This window comes from Vidua macroura, chromosome 18 (genome assembly GCF_024509145.1).
Source record: "Vidua macroura isolate BioBank_ID:100142 chromosome 18, ASM2450914v1, whole genome shotgun sequence".
Classification (NCBI taxonomy): domain Eukaryota; kingdom Metazoa; phylum Chordata; class Aves; order Passeriformes; family Viduidae; genus Vidua; species Vidua macroura.
The window spans coordinates 12,026,123-12,051,117 of record NC_071588.1 but is presented as its reverse complement, the minus strand read 5'-3'; the positions used below and the strand labels follow the sequence as shown (position 1 = coordinate 12,051,117).

The 24,995-nt window shown below is 42.1% G+C and overlaps 1 protein-coding gene across 1 annotated transcript in view; it reads left to right on the top strand.

Annotated features, from left to right (window-relative positions):
• Nucleotides 1–24,995, top strand: part of CABIN1 (calcineurin binding protein 1) — a 108,891-nt gene that overhangs the window by 47,809 nt on the left and 36,087 nt on the right. Inside the window, exon 30 of the mRNA XM_053993816.1 lies at nucleotides 466–579. Coding sequence (XP_053849791.1) covers nucleotides 466–579 — 114 coding nt within the window. The remainder of the gene's footprint in view (nucleotides 1–465; nucleotides 580–24,995) is intronic.

The following is a 24,995-nucleotide window of genomic DNA, read 5'->3' as shown; positions in this document are numbered from 1 at the left end:
AGCTTCATGCATTGAACTCTTAGAGGGATAGTGCTTTTATCAATTTTTGGTTGTTATCTATCATTTAGTTTCCTGCTGATAATTTCTTGTTAATTCATTGAGCACTATTATCCAAGTTTGATGACAGTCATGGAATTTCCAGGGAGGTAAAGTGAACTTACATGGAGGGCAATGGCTGGGTAGGGCCAAAGGCCCTGAATTCAGCACCCCACTAAAAGAAGGCTGCAGTTTAAGCCTGAGGGTCGAGGCCTCAGCTCTGGCAGGTATTCCCTGCAGGTGGTTGGCCCGAGGGAAGAGCTGGGAATGCTTCCAGAGAGTGTGTGGGGAGAATGGAACAGCAAGTATGTGGGAAACGAGAAAAGACACTTCAGGCTAATAAATAAAAGTGTACTTAGTTTTGTACTTTTACCTGTGGTGGCATTTGCATCCCCTGCCTCCATCTCACCTGGCTGTTGTTGTCCACAGAACCTGCAGTGGGCACGGGACGTGCTGCTGGGCAGCGGGGTGCCCTGGCAGCAGCTGAAGCACATGCCTGCACAGGGCCTCTTCTGCGAGAGGAACAAGACCAATTTCTTCAATGTAAGTTTACACAGCTGATAAACACAGTGCACTTGTGTTCTCAGCCAGCCCTGAGACACCTGTTTCTCATTGGAAAGGTCTGCAAAGGGATGGGGATGTGAAATTCCACACAGGCACGTTAAACAAGCCATGAGCAAGTAAAGGGAAGGAGAATTACAGAGATATTTACTGGGTGAATGTCTCCCTTGAAGGGTTATTTCTGGTGAGCTTGAAAACATGGGGAGAGAAGCACCAACATTTTTTTTTCAGTTATGCATCATTTTTCATATACTTGATGGCTGAGTTCTCTTTAAAAATTCCAATTTTGTTCATCTTAATTATCCTCTTGTTTATTGTTTCTCAACTCAACCTGCAGTTCTCATGATGAAAAATAGTGCTATTTGCTCTGAGAACTCAGCAGAGTTGGAAGGAGCTTTCTTGTGCTCTGCTCTCTGCAGCATGGCTCAGCAGAAGGAGTCTCCCAGCCCCACAGAGAGGCAGCAGCACTGTCACAGAGAGTGTGGCTGTGATCACTTCCACAGGGTGCCTGTGCCTCTCACTGACATGGGACACAGAACACTCCTGAGACTCACATGGGCATTTATCCATCAGTTCCCTGCTGGGATTGCCACTTACACGCTGCTGTTGTCTTTGGTATCCTTGGCTTTTCTGTGCTATGTGCCAGGGTTTTTGCCTTTTGTTCTTTTGTGATAGGGTTCTTTAGCAGTTCTGGTTTGCAGTGTGTGGTGAGAGCCTGGAGATGCTCTGCTTGTCATTCTGGGCTGAGTACAGTCCAAATCTGTTATGTGGTTGCCTGTGATGGCAGTGACAAAATGTTGTGTCTCTACTTTCCCATCCAGTGCTTCTGTTTTAATATTGGAATTGTGAAATTTATTTCAGCTTTATATCTGCTAACAGCTATCTTCATTTTTGCTGTATGTTGTGTTAATTAGCACCTCTCTGCAAACCTCTTTTAAGTACAAGGTAAGTGCTCATCTCTGATTATAATCCCTCAGATGGGTTAAACAACTAAGGAATATTGACAGTGGTTCAACATTGATTCATGGGTCAGTCTGCAAAAAGGGTTTCTATATCATTGCATCTTTCTGGAGAGAAGTTTTGATTAACAAGTGCTGTCAGCCAGCAGCTAAATACCATTCACCCATGTGATCACTCCCCTTCTCTACCCTCCATGGGATGGGGAGGAGAATCAGAGAAAAGGTAAAGCCCGTGGACTAAGATCAGTTAAAAAACTGAAATAAAAATATTACAATAATAGTAATGAAAGGGAGGTAAAGAAATAGAGAGAAATAAAATCCAGGAAAAACAAGTGATGCACAATCCAGCTGCTCAGTACCTGCTGACTGATGTTCCAGTTCCCCAGCAGCAATCAGCCCCTCCCTGCCAGCTCCCCCGGTTTCTATACTGCTTTATATACATACCTCTGTTCCACCCTCTGGCCAGTTCCAGTCAGCTTTCCTGGCCACGCTCCCTCCCAGCTCCTCGTGCACTTCCTCGCTGGCAGAGCCTGGGAAACTGATTTAGAGTAAGCACTGCTTAGCAACAACTACAACATCAGTTGTGTTATCAACATTATTCTCACACTGAATCCAAACCAGCGCTGTAGCAGCTACTAGGAATAGAATTAACTCTATCCCAGCTGATACCAGGGCACAGCTGATGGGGCAGACTAAACAGTGGGGACCTGATTGATGGCTACACAGCTGATTTCCCTGCACTGTCTGCCAGTTTTCCCTACAAAAATCCTGCTGTTATTAGCCCCTGACACAGCTAAATGCTTGGACTCAGATTCACATAGCACAAAGTATTCTTGTGGAAATTAATGGAATTATTCAACATGCTTCAAGCCAAGTGTGAACTTTGCATGATCAAGGCTGACTTGTTCATCACTGCAGGGTTAAGTGTCAGAAGTATTCTTTTTTAATGTATGAGGAAGATGAGCAGTAGGGAAATGAGAGGTGTGTATAAGGGAGTGTTTCTACTTTAAAATGTGAATTACCACATTAAGAGAGATCAGTGGTTGACCTAAATTGTGTCTAGTTTTTGAATGTTAATGCTAGCTAATTTAATTTATAGAGATTCCATTATATTCCTAGGTGGAATTTTCTAGCATTATTGCAGAAAGTAATTATTTCTTACTCTGCATACTAATATTTTTATACTCTTCAGGATGAAAAGTACTAGTACAGATACTTGACAGCAGTATAATAATGTTTTTTTATAAATCAACAAAAACTTAATTCCCATAATTGATTTATTTAATCAGAAATTAGATACACTATGAAAAAAAAGACAACCTTCAACAGAAGGTATATGCTGGCCCAGTGCAACATATTGGGAACACTGGTAGAAAAGATAGAAGGTATTTGTAAATGCTATTCTCAGTTTGAACTTGGGTCTGTCAGCATAGAAAGGTAGTGTTAGTCTGGAGTACTCCATGTAGACCACTGTGTCCAGGCTTTAAAAGTTTGGGTTTGGGGATAAACTCCAGTGTCTCAGCTGTGGGGACATCTTGACTTATTCTGCATGCATGTAGGTTAATCTTCCTGGTAACAGGCACGAGTTTAGCATGGTGAAATATTTTGGTGGTCTCATTTTCTACCCAGCAATATTTTCAAAATCCTCTTCAAGTAACATTGTGTGAAGCACGTGGCATTAATCCAGAACAGATGACACAGACATAGCACAGTGAGGAAACCCAGATCTGAGAGGGAAAGGGCTACAAGTGCCCATGACAAAATGTTGGTGGTGTCAGCTGACATTCCAGAATTGGACAAACCTAAATCTGTGAACAACTTGGAAAACAACCTCTCAGCTCTGCATTGACTTTGCCTGGGTTAAACCACAACTATTCTGTTCCCATGCAAAGCTCCCAGGCAGGCAGTGGGGAAGAGACTGAGCTGCACCATCTGGGTCAGAGCTCTGGTGTGTCATCCCCTGTGCAGATGGTGCTGCAGCCCACTGTCCCAGCTCCTGTCTTCACATACAGGCTCAGTGATAAAACACAAATTCTAGCACTCTACAAAAGTAGTCTCATCTAATCTTAGAAATTAAATGGCCAACCTTAAGATTTTCTAAGCCTATTAATGTCCCCCAGGGTTATTTCCAATAGAAACCTTTTGCCCAAAGTGTTTATTTGCTTCCATAAAATGCCTTTGGTTTTCTCTTTTGAGAACTCTTCAGCCTTCATGATACAATAGAGTGAAATGAATGTCTCAGTGGCTTTCTGTAGATACTTTACCACTGGAATACCTTTTTCTTCTGCAGCAAGTAGCACTGGTGTTTTTAATCTCTTGTAGAGAAGATTTAGGGTTGTTGAAATTACAGCTGACTCAATTTTACAAGTACAAACAACAGAGTGCAAGAGAGAAAACTAGCAGCTCCTCCTAGACATTTTATAAATCATGCATAGTCCTAGTAGAATTATTTATGAAATGTTTATGACAGCACTGTATGAAAAGAAATAAACCTGGGTAAAGCTGTCTCTTGTTAAATTTTACTGCAGAACTGCTGGTCTGGATCTGTGTGTCACGGGCTGTTGTATAATTTGTTAGCTGTCACTCATCTGCACCTTAAATGAGCGAAAAAGGCATGTTCAGTTAGCCCTGACTTCTTCTCATTTGACATATTAGAATAATGTCAGGATGCTCAGAACTTCCCTTTTTCAGTTCTAAGAAAAAATAGTGATGCTGCATTATTGTACCTATTTGTTTCCCGAGCAGTAAAGAAAGGCCCTGGTTTTCTGTAAGCAGAGTTTTTTGCATGTTCATGGCTTTGTTAGTGAGGGCAATCATATGAATGAATATTGCTCTTAGATTTTAAGGAGTTTCAGCTGTGTTCCTATAAATTACTGTCAAATCTGGTGCTTTTGACCATTTGTCTCTTGCATGTACAGGTACATTCCAGCTTTTCATCTCTTCTTCTCAGTGTGAGTGTAAATATATACAGAGATTTTTTTTTAGGATGGCTGCAGGATGGTTTCTATAGTAACTAAATTAGAAATTATTTCAGCAGGAGGAAAAAAATCCCAATATATTGCTTTATATAGTAGGGCACTTTCTTATATATCCAGATTTTGTGGTACTATTAATAAAACAAAGTTAAACTTTGTGCACAGATGATGGGCATTGATCAGGCTGTGGGTAGGTGGGGATTGTGGAAGAAGCATTTTGGTGGTTGAGCTCCACGTACCAGCAAGTTCTCCATATGGTTTAATATACACTATTTGTATTTTCCTGGCACATCTTCTGTGGTAATAATAATCTGTTGTAATAAGATCTTCATGTCCATCTTTAGTAACTGTTCCCCACAGACAAAAGCTGTGCATGCACGCCATATACTACAGCGTTGACACTGATGTGCATGAAGTCTTGCTGCAAACTGTTATGGGTAATTGTTCTATTTTTAATTCCAAAAGCAATGCAGTGTGTTTATTCTCTGCTGTGTGTGTAAAGCCCTTCATTCTGTGGTCTGGGCAAGCAGGGTCAAATCAAGGTGGGAGCATCCACTGAGTGCCTGAAGCTGCAGACAGCAGCGAGCTCCCTTTATTTTGCCTTTGTTCATGCCAAGTGTGACTGGGCGCTGGCAGGAGGCTCTGCTGAGCTCTGGACACTGAGTAGTTGAGGTCTAAAGCTGGTGCTGCAAGTTTCTAAAGGTAGTTCTTATTACACAGCATGGTGTCACCCAGTGGGAGCTTGCTCTGGTACTCTCTGTGTAGCACCTTCTTCCCTTAGTTGTGTTCCAGGAAGGTTGGTTCTGAACAGGAGAGCAGGGTGCTGTTTTGGGATTCCGTGTGACCAGAGCCATTCAGGGGAATTTGAGAAGCAGAAAATAAGTCTCTTATGAAGTCCCCAATATAGGGGACAAACAGGCAACATGCCTCAGCTCTCCTGGAAGTTGGGCAGTTCTGTCAAAGAGATTTCATTTTATGCCTCAATTATTTTTATATATTCCCACAGATATACATTACTGGTCACTGTCAAAAATAGGGCATTGAGAGAATATATAGGATTTTCTTTTGATACAATCCAGCTGTTGTTTGTTTCTCTCCCATTTCCTGAAGTGCAGCCTCAGCATTAATGATTCTCAGGCCTTTGATTAAAATGAAAGATTTGCTACAGTATTTAATGTCTCTGTTAGAGACAACTGGCTATCTATCATCCAAAGGAAGAGGGAAATCCATTAGCAGTGCTCTGAACCTGTGTTAGGTGTGTGTTCTGCCCAGTCTGAGTTTGCTACCAAAGCTGGCTTGAAGAACCCCCAAGCAGCACACAGTGCCAAGGGGCAGCTCTTCAAGGCTGCTTGAGACAACCTGACTGGAGCCTAAGGTTCAGCATTTCCTGCCATGTACTCGAAAACTTGAAACTGGAGGAACAGCAGACTAAAACCACTTTTGTAGAAATCTTACCACTCTGCTTTCCTTCCTGTCCTTGGCTGGTGAGAGATCTGAGTTACTCTCCTCCTGCTCATAGCTGATGTGTCTCTTTTTGGTTGGCAAATGTGCTTCCAGCACCTAGACATCTGCTATGTGGAACACGAGCCTTCCGACCAAACTACTGCCATTTAAATCAGACTGGGGGAAGTGGAAAAAACTTGAAGAAACTTACTGTGCCTCCATTGAGTTGAGATTGTGCCCTCAGCATGGTGAGAGGTGGAGTTTAGTCATGTATTGAGGCTCTAAGAAAATTAATGATTATGTTTTAGTTGGATCATGATTGGTTCTGAAAAAACAGTTGGTCTTTTTAGTGCTTCTAATGCTTTATTTGAAAATGAGTATGAGGGGTTGCCAACTCAAAAAAAAAAAAAAAAAAAGAAATCACAAGAGACATCCCAGAAATCACAAGGGTTTAGTTATTCCGTTTTGCTGTTCTTACTTCTGAGGGTTTTGGATGCCATTTTTATGCAGCCACAAGGGAACAGAAACCATAAAGAAATCATTAAAAAAAACCCCAAAAAACCGCTTTGATTCCAGCAACTAGATAATGCTTGAAGCAAGTTATTAGACTTAGTACCATTCGATATGCAAAAACAAGTGTCTAGAAAAGGTGACCTCCACCCCTGACACTGTGTAGTTGCAGTAAACAAAATAGTAACAATGCCATAATGACAACATATAATAATAGTTTAATTTTTTTTTCTACTGCTTATTTTTCTTTTTTGTGCTTTTTTGTCCCTAGGGATAGGGACATCTGGTGAGGAGATGGTTAAATAACCTACTTTAGAAGATAGAATTGTCTTTAATCTCTTCAGGACATGGCCATGTTATAGCCATGAAGTGCCAGGGTTTTCCGTGGGCAGGAGCAGGCCCAGTGCTCTGCTTTGTGCAAGGGCTGTTCAGTAATGCAGCTCCTCCTGCCAGCTCCCCACTGACTGGGAGCTGTTGAGATGTTAAGGAAGAGACATGTCTGTGCTGCAGATTTTCTGCCTGTGCTAGGAGGAGGAAGCTGCTCCGTGCAGCGATGAGGCACTTTGGGAGCTGGTGCTGGCAGCAGTGCTGGGCTGTGCTCAGAGGCTCCTGCAGCGCTGCCTGTGCTGCCCAGGGGCTGTGAGAGCTGAGCCTCTCCTGGGGCACCGATAGCACAGACCTTGCTGCTCTGCCTCACGTGGGCTGGGGCTGCCACGCTGCCTGCCTGGCCTGCTGCCCCAGGAATTTTAACAAGGATTTCAGAGCTTTTGCTACGTTCCCCAGTAATGACATTATAGACCTATTGTTCCTCGTCTGTGTGAGGAAACCATTTCTGGTGTGGTGAAGACCTATTTGTGTGGAAAACTGCTGGGAATAAATGAAAAACCCTCCAGGAGTCCCTTCTGAGCCAAATGATTCTATCATCATACTGCCTTAATTTTTAAATACAGTCAGCTGTATAAATGGCAGATACTTTATGGTTACAGTACAAGCTAAAGTTTGGAAGACTGAAAAATGCAAACAAATCAGTATTTTCCCATTCTCTTTTCCTTGGTTTTCTTCCTTTTTGGTCTTTGCTAATTTTCTCCATTACCCTTCACTGTATCTTCTGCAGAGAAAAATAATGTTACAGGTGTGATGCTTCCAGCACTCATCCTTGAATGTTCCTTGAGCCACAGGATAAAGGAACTCCTACTGAAAAAAAGCATTGTCATACCTGCCTGCAGATTCAGGAAAGCATGTTTGCATTGGTGACATATAATTCTTATTTACAGGAATATTTTTGCATCAAATCACCACCACTGGGGGTGGTGTTGTTTTGTTTTTTTTTTTTAATGAACATTTAAATTTTGGACAATCTGATTCATTAAAATGCATAATAAGGTGATAGCCCAACCCTTTTCTCAAACCATGACTGAAAGTTAATTTTATTAAACTGAATGTATGAAAGATTAGTGACTCTGACTCTGTTGAATTTGCTGAGGACAACTGTTTATATGTGGAAAAAGGTAGCTTTTCAAAAATCCACATATTTTAGTCAAGTAATCATTAATATGATTGTTATATGTTGTATGTCCATTGTTTTTCTCATCTAGCATGGTAAATGGCCTCCACTAGGGAAAGGGGAGGCAGGAAAGTATGATACAAGTTGTCCCTACAGTCAGAGTTAAAATTAAATGATTTCTCTTCTTTACCCTTGATAGTTGTTCCTTTGTCAGTAAAAAGCCATTTTCCATCTTTGTCCCTTTTTTTCCATCTGTGAAGTTAATTTCATTCTATTCATCCATGCCTTGTCTGCTGATTTTCTAACATTTTAGTTGATAGAATGCTTTTAGCAGGTACAGAGGAGTTGTACCTCTCATTCTCTGTCACTTGCTCTCATGTGTGCTCACTCTCTTGTGCAACCTTAATACCAGCTCTGGGACCAAAGGTAAGCAAGGAGTTAACTGTGCAAGTGAAACTTCCATAGTGATTGGCTTGAGACCAGAAACCCAGCAAGCAATGAAGTCTTAAAGTTGCCTATAAAAAGCTAGATAACTTTTTCAACCTCTGCCCAACATGTTATTTACAGTTCTTCACTCCATCCTCTTGGAAAAACAGAACTCATCAGTGAAAAATGTCCGTCGTTCACAGAGTTTTCTGCCTCAATATATACACACTGTTCTTCCTGGCCAACTTTGCAGGCTTCCAAGACCCAGCTAGTAAAGATGCCAATAAATCTAAATCCCTGGAGATACAAGCATGGGGTTTGGAACTGTGGTTTGTGCCAGTGGATATTAAACAGCTATTTTTTTTTTCCATTGTTTCCCTAGGAAAAGTTTCTTCTTTTGTTGAGTAGATGAATTTCTAGGCAAAGGTAAGCAAGGGAGCAAATAACCCTGAAATAAATGAAGCTATTGCTTTGTGGAAGAGAGATTGTCATGGAGACTGTAGTGTGTTAGAGGACATAAAGCACTTTGTTTTAAACCTGGATCTTAAAAGTCTAACAGCAACCATTCCACCCACTCGAAACAGTATTTGAAAGGTGGAGACTTGCTGGAATACTGTGTGATCAGTGTCCTTTTACAAATGTGTAATGAATAAATCCATTATTTGATTTTTCCATCTGCTAGCTGTGTATCAGATACGGGTGGGAGAGCTACCTTTAGGCACTTAATGGGATTACTTTTACACTTGGATTGGCTTCATTCCTCTTAAAAAAAATTTAAATAGGATTTTTTAACTAACTTAAGATTTTTAAATACAGTAGGAAAACAGAGTTTTAAAGGTGGTGATCCATGAAAGGTCTTTAAAATACATGTTTTTATATTATATGTGTATTATATGTCTATTTATCAGACTGGTTTTTGCAGGTTCTTACTGTGAGTTATTTCTCCTAGTTTTATCATGGAAATAAATGGCAACAACAGTTACATCAGTGTAGACTGCTGCATAAACAAAACAAAGCAAACAAACCCAGCAAACTAAATCTGGAATATTGAAAGAAAATCTAAGACATAAAATTGAATCTTTATTAACTGCCATTAGCTTTCCTTTCCCCTACAAATTCCTACAGTCTCTCTCTGAAAGCTTTGACACAGAATTCCTATTAATATCCATGTGTGGAGTTCACACAGGAGTGTTGAGCAGGCCAGTAATGTCCATGTGTCTGAAGTGGTGAAGCTGTACTTTCTGTCTTTAGATACTCCCTTCTTTTGTTCTGAAACTGGTGGCATCACTCAGAGGAACATTTATGTAATGCATGTTGATCCAGAATCAAGACATACTCGAGTTTTCTTCAGTGCTTCCTTCTTAGGTGAAGCTGTGTGTGATAAAGCCAAGGTGAACAGTGCTTTTTGATGAGCTGTTTCCTCCAGTTGGATGTTCAGAGGATTCTGTGATGTTAACCAAGGCAGTTTCCTCTTCTATACATTCAATTTTGTAGATATTTCCACGACTGCTTTTGGGGGAGATATCAGCCTGTATATCTTGCTCAGCTCTTGTCTGTTCCATATTCCAGGTATGGCAGACTTTTTTCATTCCTGTATCTTGTCTGTGTAAAAAAACTAATCTCACTCTGAAAGACCCCAAATGGCAGTAAGGGAACACAAAACCACTTCTATCAGACAAACTGCTCATCCTGCCTTTCTGGAACCCTGTGAGAATTTCCTTCTGCACCAGTGATGGTTTTAATTTACCTGGAATTATGGTAATTTATAATAACTTTCATCCTTGTAGAAAGAAGAGCATTAATAGTTAAATTAACTTTATTTTATTAAAGAAGTGAATTTAATGAGAAATATTCCAGGAATTTCAGTTCTCTGGAAAAGGATGTAAGTATTTGTCATGGATAAACACTGCTGTAGTGCAAAAATGAAAACAGGAGAATGTGGGATGAGAGCAGCATGATGCAAGTCTGTATGTACCTGTGCAAGCAAGTAGCATTTATAGATAAATGTTTTTAACTTAATGGCTACAGCAAGATACAATTGGCCAAGTTAAAAAGGTTAGGATGGAGAAGATAAGATGGCAGATGATGGTAGGTAAGAGCATGTTTGTTTGCTGTGGAGGCTGACCAGTTTGCAATGTCAATGTGTGGAGCTGAAACATGGATATTGAAAGTGGGAGTTCTCTGAGTAATAGTACTCCATCTTTTGGCAAAATTCCTAAAGTTAGAGGAGTAAAAATGTTGAATATTGTATAGTGTGTTATTGTTGCAGACTCTTTGGCTCCTGTGGAGGATTTCCTGGCATAATATGAACACTTCTGGAGTTTGCGCGGTAGCTGCTGTGGAAGCAGCAGGGGTTGACCACTTAGACAAGGTGACTTTCTCAGCCTCCTGAAAGGAATTAAGGCAAAATAGGATTGAGTGGGTGAGGCAAAGTAATGAAGGCCATAGTGGTCAGTATTTCAGCATGCTCCTCTGAACACTCAGATGTATTACTCTGATCCGACAAGGGAATTTCTGTAAGAGCTTGAGTGACAAATGGCTTTTTTCCAGGAGCTTTATGGCCTTTGTTCATTTCAGTTGCCTCCACTCCATCTCCTCCAGTTTGCTTACTCACCTCCTGTCAATAAAGTTTCACAAATTCGGCTTTTATGAAGTTGTTTAATTTTTCTGTAGGTTAGAGGAAGGAAAATCAGAAAAAAAGCCACCACAAGCTTTGCACTTGAAGCACTTACTAACAGTTACTCAGAATGAATTATGAATTTTGCTGGCTGTTTGATTTGCTGACACAGTAAAAATCAGAACTGAAAACTCCTACCAGGTCATTTTCTATTTAAATCTTTATCTCTTCAGCTGCTCCCTGTGTGTATATTCAAAGTGAATTAGCACTTAGACTATGATCTCCTGTTTAGCAGACTGAAACTAGTGGGAGTCATTAATGCAATGGCAGTTTCTTAAGTATTCAGATGTTTGAGATAATTTAATGAGCTTGGTGTAACAGCTAAACTGATTTCTGTTTACATATACCTGGTTTATTCCTCCTGACAGACTACACTAAGGGTTTAAAAGCATGTGTTGGGGTTTGTTGCTCATTTTTTTCTTAATTAAGAGTACAACTATCAACTACAGCATTGCAGAATCACTAGGCTCCAGTTATTTCAGTGATACTGAAGTGACTAAAGTATTTCCAAAAATCTGGACAAACCTGAAGATAGGCCAGGCTTTTATGTCCATGTAGCTCATCCATGGAGAAGCGTGTGCAGCCATCCCAAACTCAGTGACACTTCAGCACTGCCTTCTGTCCTGGGAGATCTGCTTAATATAGAGTACATATTTTATGTTTGTAATCCATGTGTGTCACAGCTCGTGGCAGATTCAGTGTTAAAAAAAGCTGAAATAGAATCATAAATCAGATTTTAAAGGGAAGTAGGGCTTGCAGGCCCATGTGGTTGTATAATGAAGATGGGATTTCTGAGGTGAATGCAATGCAATGATTTCAAAGGTATTTTCTTGGTAGCATAAGGGAAAATACTCAGGAATGGAAGTGTTGAAATGAAATGCACATTCCAAATACTTTGTAAGCTGAAACACTGACAATGGGATAAACGTAATCCTTAAAAATTGTATTTAGTGACACTTAAAGGTGCTGTTTTCATGCCTGTAACACAGTAGTTTTTCCAAGAAGCTTGAAAGAAAAACATATGGCTTTGTTTGCCCTTAGACTGACAGCTCTGTACTAAAGGTCTTACTGAAAATTACTTCCCAGCAGGTTTCAGGTCAGGGTACTTTCACTGTAATTTTTTTCCCAATTAATAAGAAAGCAAAAGTATTTTTCTGAATTATTTATACTAAAGAGAACATTACTTTTAGGACCAACAAAAATAATAGTTCACATTTTCTAGTGTTTCAAATAAAACATGCAACTATGTACACAGACATTTTCTGAAAGTTAAGCTTATTTCAAACAAAGAGATTTTGGAGGCTTAGGCTTTTACTAAATTTTTTTTTTAAACCTTCTTTTCAATATTTAAATTGCACGAGCAAATAAGCAATATTCTATATAGTTTGTAAACAGAACACTAAGCTATAGAAGTATTAGAAACTGACTGAAATTTAAATTAACAGCAGTGAGTGTGTTCCAGCTGGAGGGAGTTTTAGTCAGGAAACAGACTTGGGCTCTCAGCATTGCTAGGTTGTGTTGCAAAATTTCAAGTGAAGAATTTTACCAAAAAAACCCAGTGTTGATTGCTTTGGAGATCATCAGTGTCTTGATGTGAAATTCCAGAACAGTCAGTTGCCCTTGCTGACATGCAGAAATATCAACTCCTGTGCCATAAAAGTTATTATTCCAAGTTGTGCCCCTTGGCACCCAGGCACTTAGAAAGCAAAAGGATTTGAATTAGGGAAGAAAAGAGGAGACATATAGACAGGACTTAACTGCCTTACAAATTTCCTGCCCAGGGAGTTCTCAGCCCAGGATTGAGACAATCAGTCAATGTGACCCTGCTGACAAAGTGTGGGAGAAATAATTTTAAGCAGAAGGGTGGGTTTCCACTTTGTGAATTAGTAGTCAGTGAGTATTGCTCTCTTTCTGAAATCACTGCTAGAAGTCACAGGCACTGTTTTTGGGCTGAGCATCAGGGTGACAGGTAAACCATTCCCATGTAGGCCCATTTTCTGGGTTATTTTGTCACTGTCTTCTCAATATGTCACTTCTCTCCTTTAAAAATCTGACAAGTCTCTGCATGCTTTTTGTGAATAATTGAGCTAGAATAAAATTTCCTGCCTCTGTATGTTCTCAAATCGATAAGGTAAAGCAAAGCAAAGTGTCTTTCTTCCTGCAAACCTCTGTCTGAGAGCTGTCTCCAGCAGCAGACTGGAGCTGACAAAATGAAAGGCCCACCAGGAGATGAATCTGAATCTGAAGTCTTTGAAGTATGTGGGCAGCAAGGTGAAGACAGCAAGATGATGAACTGCAGATTCCTGCTCCAAGACTCCTTTCAGCTTCATTTATTCCTATTGCTACTTTTTGACATCCTCCTCTCCCATTTTTCCATTTGTACTCGTTCTTTCCTCTTCCATTTGCCCTTTTGAGAACAACAGTTTGAATGTCAAGTGTAGGCAAATCATTTGATATGATTTTACATTTGTTTGTCTCTGGACACACAGCATATGGTCCATCTGAAATTCCCAAAATAATAGCTTTCTGTGTAGAAATTGCTGTTCTTGAGTAAGTTTTTGAGGTATAAAATTATATCAAATTCAGCTCTAACACTGATGGAAGAGAGAAATTTTCCTGGAAAATACTTATATAAGACCACAAAATTTGCCAGTCTGGATTAGACAGGGGTTTCTGGGCAAATATTTCAATGTGGTAGCTATTGTCATCTGACTGTTTGCAAGAAAGAAGCAAGAAAGAACTCAAGAAAATACTTGAGTTAAAGGAGGCAAATACTGCTGCTGGAGGAATGATACTTTCTAGTTCCTGTAGGACTTGCACTGAACTGGAAACTTCAGATTACTCTTATCTCTACAAGGAAAAAAGAAGTCATCTATAAGTGAAAACAATGTCCTACTTCCTTAAAAACAAGAGGTGAAATCTACTTCTGCTAAGTGGAAATAGAGTTCATGCTAGGATTTATAGTGCATATCCTTCAAACTGAAAAAAACATTTGAAAATGGAGCAGAATTTCAAATGACCTTAACAAACTCATATGCTGTGTTTGCAAGGAAAGCTGGCACCCTTATCTCAACAGTGCAGAGAGGCCTGCAATCTTTCTGAACATTCATTATTCACCCTAGAACATTTCATGGAGAAATCCCAGAGTGCAGAAGTGTAAAATCATTTCCATCTGGCTCCTAGTATTGTGGCACTGGAGAGCACATGTGGAGCTCACATACTGTAGGTGATTCTGGCTGAAGTGTTCATCAGACTTCTTCTGATTGTTACTCATTTGAAGATCCAAAGATTTTTAAACAAACAAAAAAAAAATAAAAATTAAATGAGGCTTAAAGTAGGAAACACAGAGTGCAATACAAACTTGTCAGTTTTAATGTTCTTTAATGGTTTTAATGGTCATTCCCATAGTTGAAGGACAAGTATAGGACATGGTCTTTGAGGATTACCAGTTGCACCTAGGATGATTGTTTTCCTTTCTCAGAGATAGTTTGCTGAGCTGAAACTATTCATTCTGAGTATTTATTTTGAAAAGGACAAATGTTAGGTCATCTTGTTGACTCTGGGCATGTTTCAAGTTCCCTGTAATTGCTCTGTCAGTCTTTTTCCCATCCATCTTTCATTGCCAAAATGCATAAAGCCACATTGTTTTGTTCCTCTATCACCTAAATTAAGCTTAAAGAGCAGTAGATGTTAGCTGTTTCTACAGCCCTCATTTGCACAGTGTCTCCAACTAATAAAACAAGAAAACACTGTAGCATCTTTTACCCTTAACCAGCCAGAAACCTTAAATTTTGTGTCTTAAATACTGCTGTGTATAAAAGTAACGAGTGAAAAGGCCTTTGATTTTAGGTGGTGTTGAGTCTGACTCAAGAACACCAGGGGATGGCTTCCTACTTACAAATAAGTAGGAAGTGGCTCCACCCTCTGCAGGAGCCTGGAGCAGCACTGCCTGCACCAGGGCTGCAGCTTACAGGGATGTGGGTGGGTGCCTGGGAATAACCCAAGGACATTTCTCACCCGAGCACCAAAGGTTTAGTCCCTTTCTGTGAGCACCAGGTAGTTTTATCCACTTGTTCTTCACAACCTTCCTGAATTTGGAGCATCTCTGTAACATGTCCCATATTCAGAATGTGCAAATCCTGTGGTGTGGTGTTGGTTCCCACAGGTACAGGGGATGCCACCTACCCTTCATGGAGCAGATGTATTTTTTACCTTAGGTAACTAATTTGGAATTATTCTGCTCAGTAGCACTGTAAGTTATGTACACTTGCACATGCAAATATTGCAAAATTCCTTCTGCTTGTGAGGGTTCAGACAACTGACTAATGTATGCTGTGGGAGTCTGCAATGCAAACATGGGAAATACCATGGTGATTAATGAAAATGCCAGTCAGAGAGACAAAAAGTTGAGAAGAAACCTTTGGAATTGGGCAGAATCAAAGATAATACATGGTGAAAAACATATCCTTTTAAAGATAAAGAGACAATTTCAAATTAGTGAACACCAACAGTGTATTTAATTCCAGGTACAACAACTACTTAATTTGCATTAAAAATGACAGTACAGAGGAAAAAGTCTCAGTGTAATAGGGGAGATAGGAGCTCTACTGTGACTAAAGGAGCAGATGAAAAAGGGCAGGTCAGAAAGAAGCCTATTTGCATGAATACATAGAAAGTAAGTATTCATTTCAGTTCTGTATTTAAAATGTAAATCTGTGCTATGTAGTCAAAAGGGTAAAGGTTAATGGATTTTTGAAGTGGTAGTGTCAAAACTGTGTTGTTAATCAATATAGAATTTGTTATTGCCTTTGGTGGAAAGATGTGAGAGGCAATGAAGACAGATTAAGTGGAGACATAGACACAGGGTATTGTTGATTAATACAATTTTATAGAAGGTAAATAGGGTAGCTGAATTATTCTTTAGCTATTTTTTCAAGATGCTATTAAGCATAGAAGTATGTGTGTGATTTATGCAAATAAGTAGGAAGTGGCAAGGTGTATAGGGCTTTCAATGTGAGAACCCTTGTGCTAAGAAAATAGGAACATGAAGAAAAGATTGGTAAAAAGTGGCTAAAATGATGGGAAATGAAGATAATGTTGGCACCTGCTTTCTACCTATAGTGGGGACTGTCATGGTTGAGAAGCGAGGTGTTAAACCTGAGGTGTTAGTAAACAGCATGGATTTTGAGCACTTCAAAATACTCCTAATAAATGGGAGAGGGGAAAACCAAACCAAAGCAATGCAGTGCTTGGAAAGACAAGGAAGAGGTCAAAGCCATTGCCTTGCCTGCAGAAGTGAGAGAAAGCAGCAAGTAAAGATAAAATGTTTAAACTTCTGAGATGAAGGTAATCTGGAGCAGAGCCTGGATCAGTGGCTGGGAAAAGAAGATGAGCTTAGCTGTGCTGAGCTGAGATGGAGAAAGATGTATCAATGAGTTTGTGAGGCAGGATTACATGGACTGAGGTTGGCAGCGGAGTGGCACACATTTGGGGTCTCTTAATGGGGGATTGACCGGAATCATCAAAAGGAGAGGGAAGTCCGGGAGAAAGGACAAGGGGAGATCTTTTGTTTTTCCCCTCAAATAGTTTGAGAAAGGCTGAAGGATGTAACGAAAGAAGTGACAAAGGGCTGGAGCGAGACCGCTGCCAGCAGCACCCCCGGTAGCGCAGGAGCCGGGGAGGGGACGATGTGACAGCGGCAGGCCGGGGGATGGTGTCCGAGGCCGCGGCGCCGCGTGTCGGTGCCGTGCGGGGGAGCTGCGGGGTGGCCCCGCGGGGGCGAGCGCACAGCGGTGCGGGCTGTGCCGCGGCGGGGGCGGCCCCGCGCCCGGCCATGGCGGCAGCTGCGGCGGGGAGGCGGCCGGTGGCGGGCTCGGCTCCGCTCCGAGCATCCCGGCGGGCCCCGCCGCCTCGGCGCTGCGGGCACAGCAGCGAGCCGGCCGCGCCGGGGAAAAATAGGTCACGGACGGGCCTTCGGTGGCGGCGAGGTGAAGGGCGGTGAAGCGGCACCCGCGGGGTTAGACTGGGTCAGGGAATGTCTCGGGGAGGTTTGGCGGACAGGTGGGAGCAGATAACTGGTTTTTATTAATGCTCGCGAACCGACAGCGGCAGCTGTTCGCTCCGTTGCCCTAAGCGGGATGGCTGCGAGCCGGGCTCGGCGGTAACCGGCACCGACATCCCCTTGTCAGGCACGGCCGGCCCCGGCCCGCAGCCCCCCGGCGGCGAAGGCAGAGGGAGAAATAAAATAAATAACTATCCGCGGCGGCAGGAAATCCGAGGTATGCGGCTTCCAGGGCTCGGGCAACTCCGGTGCGAGAGGAAGTGTGAGCCGGGCGGGGGCGGTCAGGTGGGGGCGCGGGGGCGGCGCGGGGCCCGGGCGGGGGCGGGCGCGCTCCGGCTCCGCGGCCGCCGGGGAACTCCGGCGGAGCCAGCCCGCGCCTCGGTGATGGTGAGTGCGGGGGGCGGCTCGGGGAACTTCCCCCACGCACACGCGGGGAGCCCGGGGCCGGCGGGCGGGAGATGCCCCGCGGGGAGGCCGGGGGCTCCGGCGGGGACACATGCGGTGCTGGAGGAAGTTCGGTCCCTGTGCCCGCAGCAGCACAAACAGCTGCCGGCTCCCCTGCGCTGTAGGGCGTTCCTCGGTGTGCCGTGCCTTTGCCCTTTCCCGTTCCGCTTGCCCGCGGGCGCTCAGAGCCTCCCGGGCAGCTGGCCGTGACCTGCGGGGAATCCCTTCTCCGGTGCTGGGCGGGCTGCGGGCGCCGCTGGGCTCATCCGAGCTGGAGGGAGGGAGATGAGATCTGATGACATTTGCCGTCGTGGTTGGGAAATACTTATTTCATTAGTTCGGTTCGCCTGCGGTTAGAGGCTGAACAGAGCTGCTTTGCTGCACGGGAAAATCCTGAGGGCGATGGGAAACGGAGGAGTCGAGAGAAGTTTGGAAGGGGGGACGAAAGGGTGAGGGATTTTTGTTTGATTCACTCTGTATTGTTTGGGATTTCTCCTTCCTCCACTCCCTGGGTGGGATGAATTACTTAGCACCCTCGTTCTCAATCCAGCCCGGATCTCTTGCGAGGGGCGGCTTTTCGGTAGGTCTCCGGGAGCCCGGCGTGGCACAGAGCAGCCCAGCTGTGCTCTGCTGCGAGAGCCGGGCGCACACGGGAGATTCCCCTGCTCAGCGGTGACCTAAGAGGAAAGCCTGTTGTTCTGTTTTGCATGAGCTACGATGCTCTAACAGTTGCGGCTTCATTCAGCTAAAGAGAGAGAGAGGATAAGAGGATTCCAATTTAATTAGCAGTTTGTTAAAACCAGTCAGCTTTGTCTGGTCACATGTTTATAATTTTAGAACGTATGTCTTAATTGCAGTAAATTCTGGTGTTGTGCATAAAGCAAGTGCCACATGCTGTTTGCGGCATTGGCTGTGGTAGCTCCACGTTTCTGGTTTTTTAATTTACTGCAGCCTCTGTTTATTTGTACAATGGCAGATTTTTGAGTGTGCAGGGGGCATTTTGCATGAAGCAGATCTAAGAATTAAAGCATATGCTGTAGAGGTTTTTATTACCCAGGGAGCTGCAAGTTGTGTCCCTTCTATTGGAGCATATTCAGGTTGACATCTTGAATACCCAGATACTGTTTTCAGTAATAGGACTGTTGTGTGTTTTTAGCATCTTTACTGGAGTCTGAAATACTCTAAATGTTGAGGCCTTCCTAAGTCCTCCTCCCCCCCCAATAATTACTCTGGTTGTTCTCAAATAATTTCTCCCTCATAGTATCACTGGAATCAAACACTGTACCCTGTCTTCTGAGCTGAGACACTGCTGTGCCTTGTGTTAGACTGAGCTCTGGTAGTATTGCTGCTGGCTGAACATTGAAGCTCCCCGTGTATACTGTGACTTATGTTACTGTAAATAGGGTAATTAAATCATTGCTTCTCTGCAAAGTCTTGTTCTTCTGGTGTTACCAAAGATCAGTCAGCTTTAGTTGGGGTGCTAGGCAGGCTGCTGCCTAAATGTTTACTTGAATTAGGCATTTCCACTAACTCTTAGAACTGGATAAAGAGCTGCTTTTGTTTTTCTGAGGAAGTCCTGGCAGTGTCTGAAAGCAAGACAGCATAAGGTGTTAGCACATGTATATGTCCTCCCCCACAAAAAAAGGGTAAAATACATGAGAAACAGATTTACTGAAATTCTTTTTTGTTGCATGAATTCCAGTATCAGAGGAGAAAAGATAACTTGAGATTAGCTGTGGGGTGCATAACAGAAAGAGATTTTTTTACCTTTTATAGCCGTCAGGATTCCTTCAGGGCCTCCACTTGCTGGACAGAGAAGGGAAGTGTTCTGTGGATGCTGCTGTAGTAGGGGGAAATGAGAAAATGAAATTAATTACTTGTCAGCTCCTAATGGCTTAATTTGAGGCTCTTAATTGTTGAGGATGAAATGTGTAAACTCAGGTAGAGCTTTAGTTTTTGGAGAGGAGTATGTCTTCTCCAACGCTTTACCCACTGCAGATGTCTTTTTCTGGTTCATAACCTCTATTATGGGGTATTTGTTTCTTACTACCTGTTTCAAATAAGCTGCTTCCTTCTCTCAACTTCAGCTGACAAACTGTTTGAAATCCAGGCTGTGTATTTCTGTCATTCCTAAGCCAGTAGGAAACCTCAGACAGAGCTGGAACCTTCAAATATGAATTAAGTCATGTGTTTACAAACACAAGTCTTTCTAGAACTGGCCTTGGAAAAAGGAGCAGGGAACCCTAGTCAGATCTTAGGGATTCTGGTTTGAAAGGCTTTTCTGCTAGCTCCTGCTGTCACTTTACCTCTCTCAGAACGCTAGAGGAGTTTAAATTTTTACTCCCTTCAGCTTTCCATTGCTTTTTTTCTTCTCAACATTGACAAAAGATTTGAGTATTTCTGCGTGCTTCCAGATTGTGTGCACATACCAAAATACCATCCTGTCATAGAACATGCCATTCTTGTCACTTTCCAAAAGTGTTTTCCAATAGTGAACAGTTGAGTATATATTTTTTTCGTACTATTCCTGGTATGTATTGCATTTTATATTTCACCCTGGTTGGTAGTGCTTGTTTATATTAGTGCTGTTAAAAGTCCTGAGAGTTCTTCATTAAGTTCCAATGTGCAGCTCTCTTAATTTTTATAAATAACTTCACAATATTCAGTGAGGTTTACCAGCTTTTTTCATAATCTTGATTTGTTCCTAAATAAGCTGCAAAACCCCCTACCTATGTGTGTTTTGAAGCCTGTGGCTTATAAACTAAAAACTAAACTTACAAACTGTGAATGTAAGGTCATAGTAGCTTTAAAGAAAATTGCCAGTACCCAAGCAGAGCAGTTGTCACATATGGATTTGTCACTTCCAAGTAATGACGTGGCCCTTTCTGACCAAGTTTCAGTAGGTACAGTACACAAACCTGATTTTCTGTTGTGTCACCTTGAACCTACTTTATTTTTTCTTACTTACCAGGGTCAGTTGAAAAAAGCTACCCAACAGGTCACTGAGGAAAAATGTACTCTTTTGTGAAGTCCCTAAGTGACCCCCAAAGTCAGGTGATGTGTCTGTGTGGTCACTCACAGTACTCTGAGGTGAAGGTGTTGTCTGAAAGATGCATTTTAGCCAGCAGGCATTTTAAGGAGGATGTTTCTGGGTAATTTTTATGAAGATGTAATTTTGTATCAAGATAAAATTAAAATGAAGTCTTTTCTACCAGTTTTAAGGATCAGCACTTGATTGTGCTTTATGAGCTGCCATCTGATGCTGCTATAGAGGGTTTTCTGTTTTCAAAAATTCTGATGGAAATTAATAGCAAGCATTTTCTGGACCTTTTGATTTATGTTTCTTCAGGCTCAAAGATCTCAGCAGGATCTCCTAATGCCATGTATTCTAGTGATTTGGTACTAACAAGAAAGAACACTGGCTGCTTGATCAGTATTGTTTTCTGAAATGATAGCATTTTCCTCTGCTGCTGATCTAACCCTCTAGCTTTTGATATTTTCTGAGACTTGGAGTCTAACACGGTGGTATAGATGTAAAATGTAAAGGTGCATATGTTACTTCTTCTAAGCATTTTATGAACATGCTGAAATATTTTGCAAACACTGAGATTTTATGGACTCTCATCTTGATATTTTACTCTGTGTTTCATTATGTAGGGGAGAGTAAAAGCTGAAAGTCTGTGCTGTCAGTGCAGGGATGCTGGATGTCAGCTGTTGGGTGGGAGTGGGCAGTTAAGCATTTTGTTTGTTGAAAAGCAAGGGATGTAGGATGGAAGACCAGTTTGTGTTGGCATAAAAACTGGAGTATTTTGTTAAAATAACTTTTTAGCACTCTGACAGCCTAGTTTAAAATACTCCAAACCAACGAGTCTTTATGTATTGGATAATAGGTAATTTCCATCTAAAACTTGGTATTTAAGTAGGTGAGAATGCATTCCTTCAAATCCTTCAAGCCTGAAGAGTTACAAGCTGAAATAGTAGAAGTGACATCCTGTACAAGCAGGAGACCTTTACTGCAGTGTTACAGCATGAAGAATTTCTGAACAACTCTTCATGTTAATTCAGGATGTTAATTCTACATTAACAGTGTGCTGAATCTCAACAATTAGCATAGTTCTTGTCCTCCTTTCCTTTCTAGAACTGCATATACTGCACTAGGTGGTGGAGGCTTTGTTATGCTGGAGTGTCCCTGCAGTCTTTTAAGGCAGGAGTGTTGTCAGAATAACCTTAGCAGTGCTCTGAGCCAGGCTCACTATTTTTGGATACTACAAATAGTAGTCAGAAATTATAGCTGATAGTTCTGTGTTCTGAAGCAATTTTCAATTTTTTTAAAATTAGGCTGAGGTACAATCATAGAATTGTAGAATCACAGAATAGTTTGGGTTGTAAGAGACCTTTAAAGGTCACCCAGTCCAAATCTCCTGCATAGAACAGGGACATCTTCAACCAGATGAGGATGTTCCAAGCCCTGTACAATCTGACCATGAATGTTTCCAGAGATGGGGCATCCACCACTGCTCTGGACAGTCTGTGCCAGTGTGTTGCCACCCTCATTGTGAAATAAGTTTTTCATTATATCCTGTCTAGATCAACCCTTCTTTAATTTAAAACTGTTGCCCCTTGTCCTGTCGTGACAGGCCCTGCTAAAATGTGTGTCCTCATTTTTCTTAGGCCCCCTTTAAATATTGAAAGGCCACCCTGAGGCCTTGCCAGAGTCTGTGTTGTGCAGGCTGAACAGCCCCAGCTCTCTCAGCCTTTCCTCCCAGCAGAGGTGCTCCAGCCTCTGATCACCTCTGTGGCCTCCTCTGCACCCCCTGCAGTGGCTCCAGGTCTTTGCTGTGCTGAGGACCTCGGGGCTGGACACAGTGCTCCAGCTGGGATCCCCAGGTAACCTTCCTTCCCCCAAATAATACCAGTTTCAGTGCCTGGACACTGCTGGCTGCTTACTCTGTAACCCCTGGGGATATTGGGACAGTCACTGTACAGACAGAAGTGTTGGGGTCTGTGTGAAAACAAAAAAATATCTTATAATCCTTAAACGTGCCCTTCTCTGGGAGCCCACTGCTGCTCCCAGCTCTGTGTTAACTCCAATTCTCTGGTTCTGCAGCACCTCCTTTAGGAGTAAGACTGAATGCTGGGGCTCAGCCTTGGTTTGCCACTGACAGAGACCAGAGCCACTTTGCAATGTTTCTGCTTGTCATTTATGTCCCCTAACATTTGCCATCTTTTATGACTTAGCCATCATCCTTTGTGTTGAAAGGAAATAGTAATTTCTAGCTTGTAATTCATCTCATCCTGACGTGGAGCCTCTAATAGCTCAGGTGAGCCACATCCCCTAAATGCCTTTTTCTGGGTGGTACCATTAAATGTGTGTGTCTGTCTCAGAGATGTGTGGAGTTAGATTAATGCCAAGTGTTGTCAAAAAAATGAAAGTTTGCTTATGTCTTCAGGGGGCTGATGCAGAGGCCTGCCCATGGGCTGTACCAAGCCTGTTTCATTAGCTTTTAGTACCATTTGCATCTGATGCCAGGCAGTCTGCTTGTAGCAGATACACAGAAAAGTTCTTAGCAGGAAAATCCTCTTAATACAAGGAGAGGCTGTCTATTAGGTGAAACCAGAACCCCTGTCACTGTCTAGATGTGCCCTGCTATCTATTTATTTTGGTGGTATAGAAGTGTTCTCACATCTAGCCCCAGAAAATAAGTAAAGAAATTCAAAATTCTGATAAAGGATTTTCCCATCAAAGTTTTCATATTCTTTCATTAGATTTCTACATCAAGTTATTTGTGTGTTAGAATATTTAGAAGCAGTCTGTGTTCTCTGGATTTCTGTGCTGTATATCCTCCCAAAGAAAATATTCCAAACTCTTTCATACAGGGACATGACATAAAACCAAAATGTACCTCAAAAAAGGGTACTGAAGTAACAAAGGCAGAATCTGAAATTCCAGCATGGGTGAGGAGAAGCTCCTCAGTGTTTTCTGTAGAGCAGATGGAGGAGCCTGACTAAGTCTCTGGATGACTTCTGCTCTTCTGCATCCCTTTGGCAACCTTGAATTGTCTAGAGGACATGGTGAATGAAACTTAACTGCTGGTAATTTAATTCCTAACCAATCCCTTTTTCTCTCCCCTAAAATACAGTTGGTAAAAGGGAGCAATTTACAGAGGAAAGATGATTAATGTACTTAAGTAATTTGTTCCAAAATCTTTTTATCAGTAGCTGACCTTCCAGCTCGAGAAGTTGTCCAGCTGTCCAAAAGAGAACCTTTGTTAATGTTGGCAACAGAAAAAAGGGGAAAAAAAAAAAGTCTGTGTTCCACAGCTTTATCTTCAAATCCACTTTTGCTTTAGCACCCTAGATTTGCAGGTTAGAGGAATGAGGGACTGAACAAGAGGGAATTCTTGGAGTACACTGGAGAAGGATACTGAAAGGTCCAACACCCTGTTGGTGTTAACCTGGAAAAGCAGTGCAGGGAGCAGCCCCCTTCTCCCAGAGGCTGCTGCATTGTGCACACACCTCCTGTGTTTGCTGCGTTTTCCTCTGGGTGCTGGCTGGTGCAGAGCTCCAGAGGGAATGCAGCTGTGTTATTGTTTGAGCACAATTGCACCTTCAAAACAGGTTTCAAGAGACTGGTCTGTTGCTTCTCCTTGCTTTCTTTGTCTTCCTTTCTGTCACAGCCATGCAGTAGAATAGTTTCTTTATTTCCTTTCCGTACAGTCTAGTTAGCTGTTTCCCTTTAAAAAAAAAAAGTGATGTGACTTTCTGTTGACATGGTTGTGAAATCACATGGTACATGGGAACCATCTGAGTAAAAACTCCTCAAGCCTCCTGACTGGGTGAACATAAACCTCCAGATTCTGCCTGGCAAGTGGCCAAACCCAAAGCTCTGCAGAGGCCATCTGTAGGCCTCAGTTTCTGTTTCATTAATTCCACCTGAACTTGTAACTCATCTTAACAAGGCATTTCTGGTTTTATTTAATTGCTTATGCAGCAAGGAAGTAATTCCCTTTCCCTGCCTCCTGTGTGGATGTCCCTGACTTGTGCTCACAGTTTCCCAAAGTGGCTGTGGCTTGGGTGTTCTTTTCATAGGGTTAAAACCAATTTAAAGTCAAGTCAACTGTAAAATGATTGTTCTGGAAATTGAGAAGTCTGAAATTTAAGACTCTGCAAATACATTGTATTTTGAAGAGAGAAATAAGAGGTGAAAATTGTCCATTATGTTTCTTTATCAGCATATGATGATTGGAACATGTGGAGCACTTCCATTTGTCAATACTTTTTCATGCTGCTGTCTTGCTAAAATAAAGTTACAGAATTCCACAGTTCTTCCAAAATGCATGCATGCTGTTTATTCATTTCCAAGTGTGTGTGTATTTAAAAGATAAGAAAAGAAGGAATT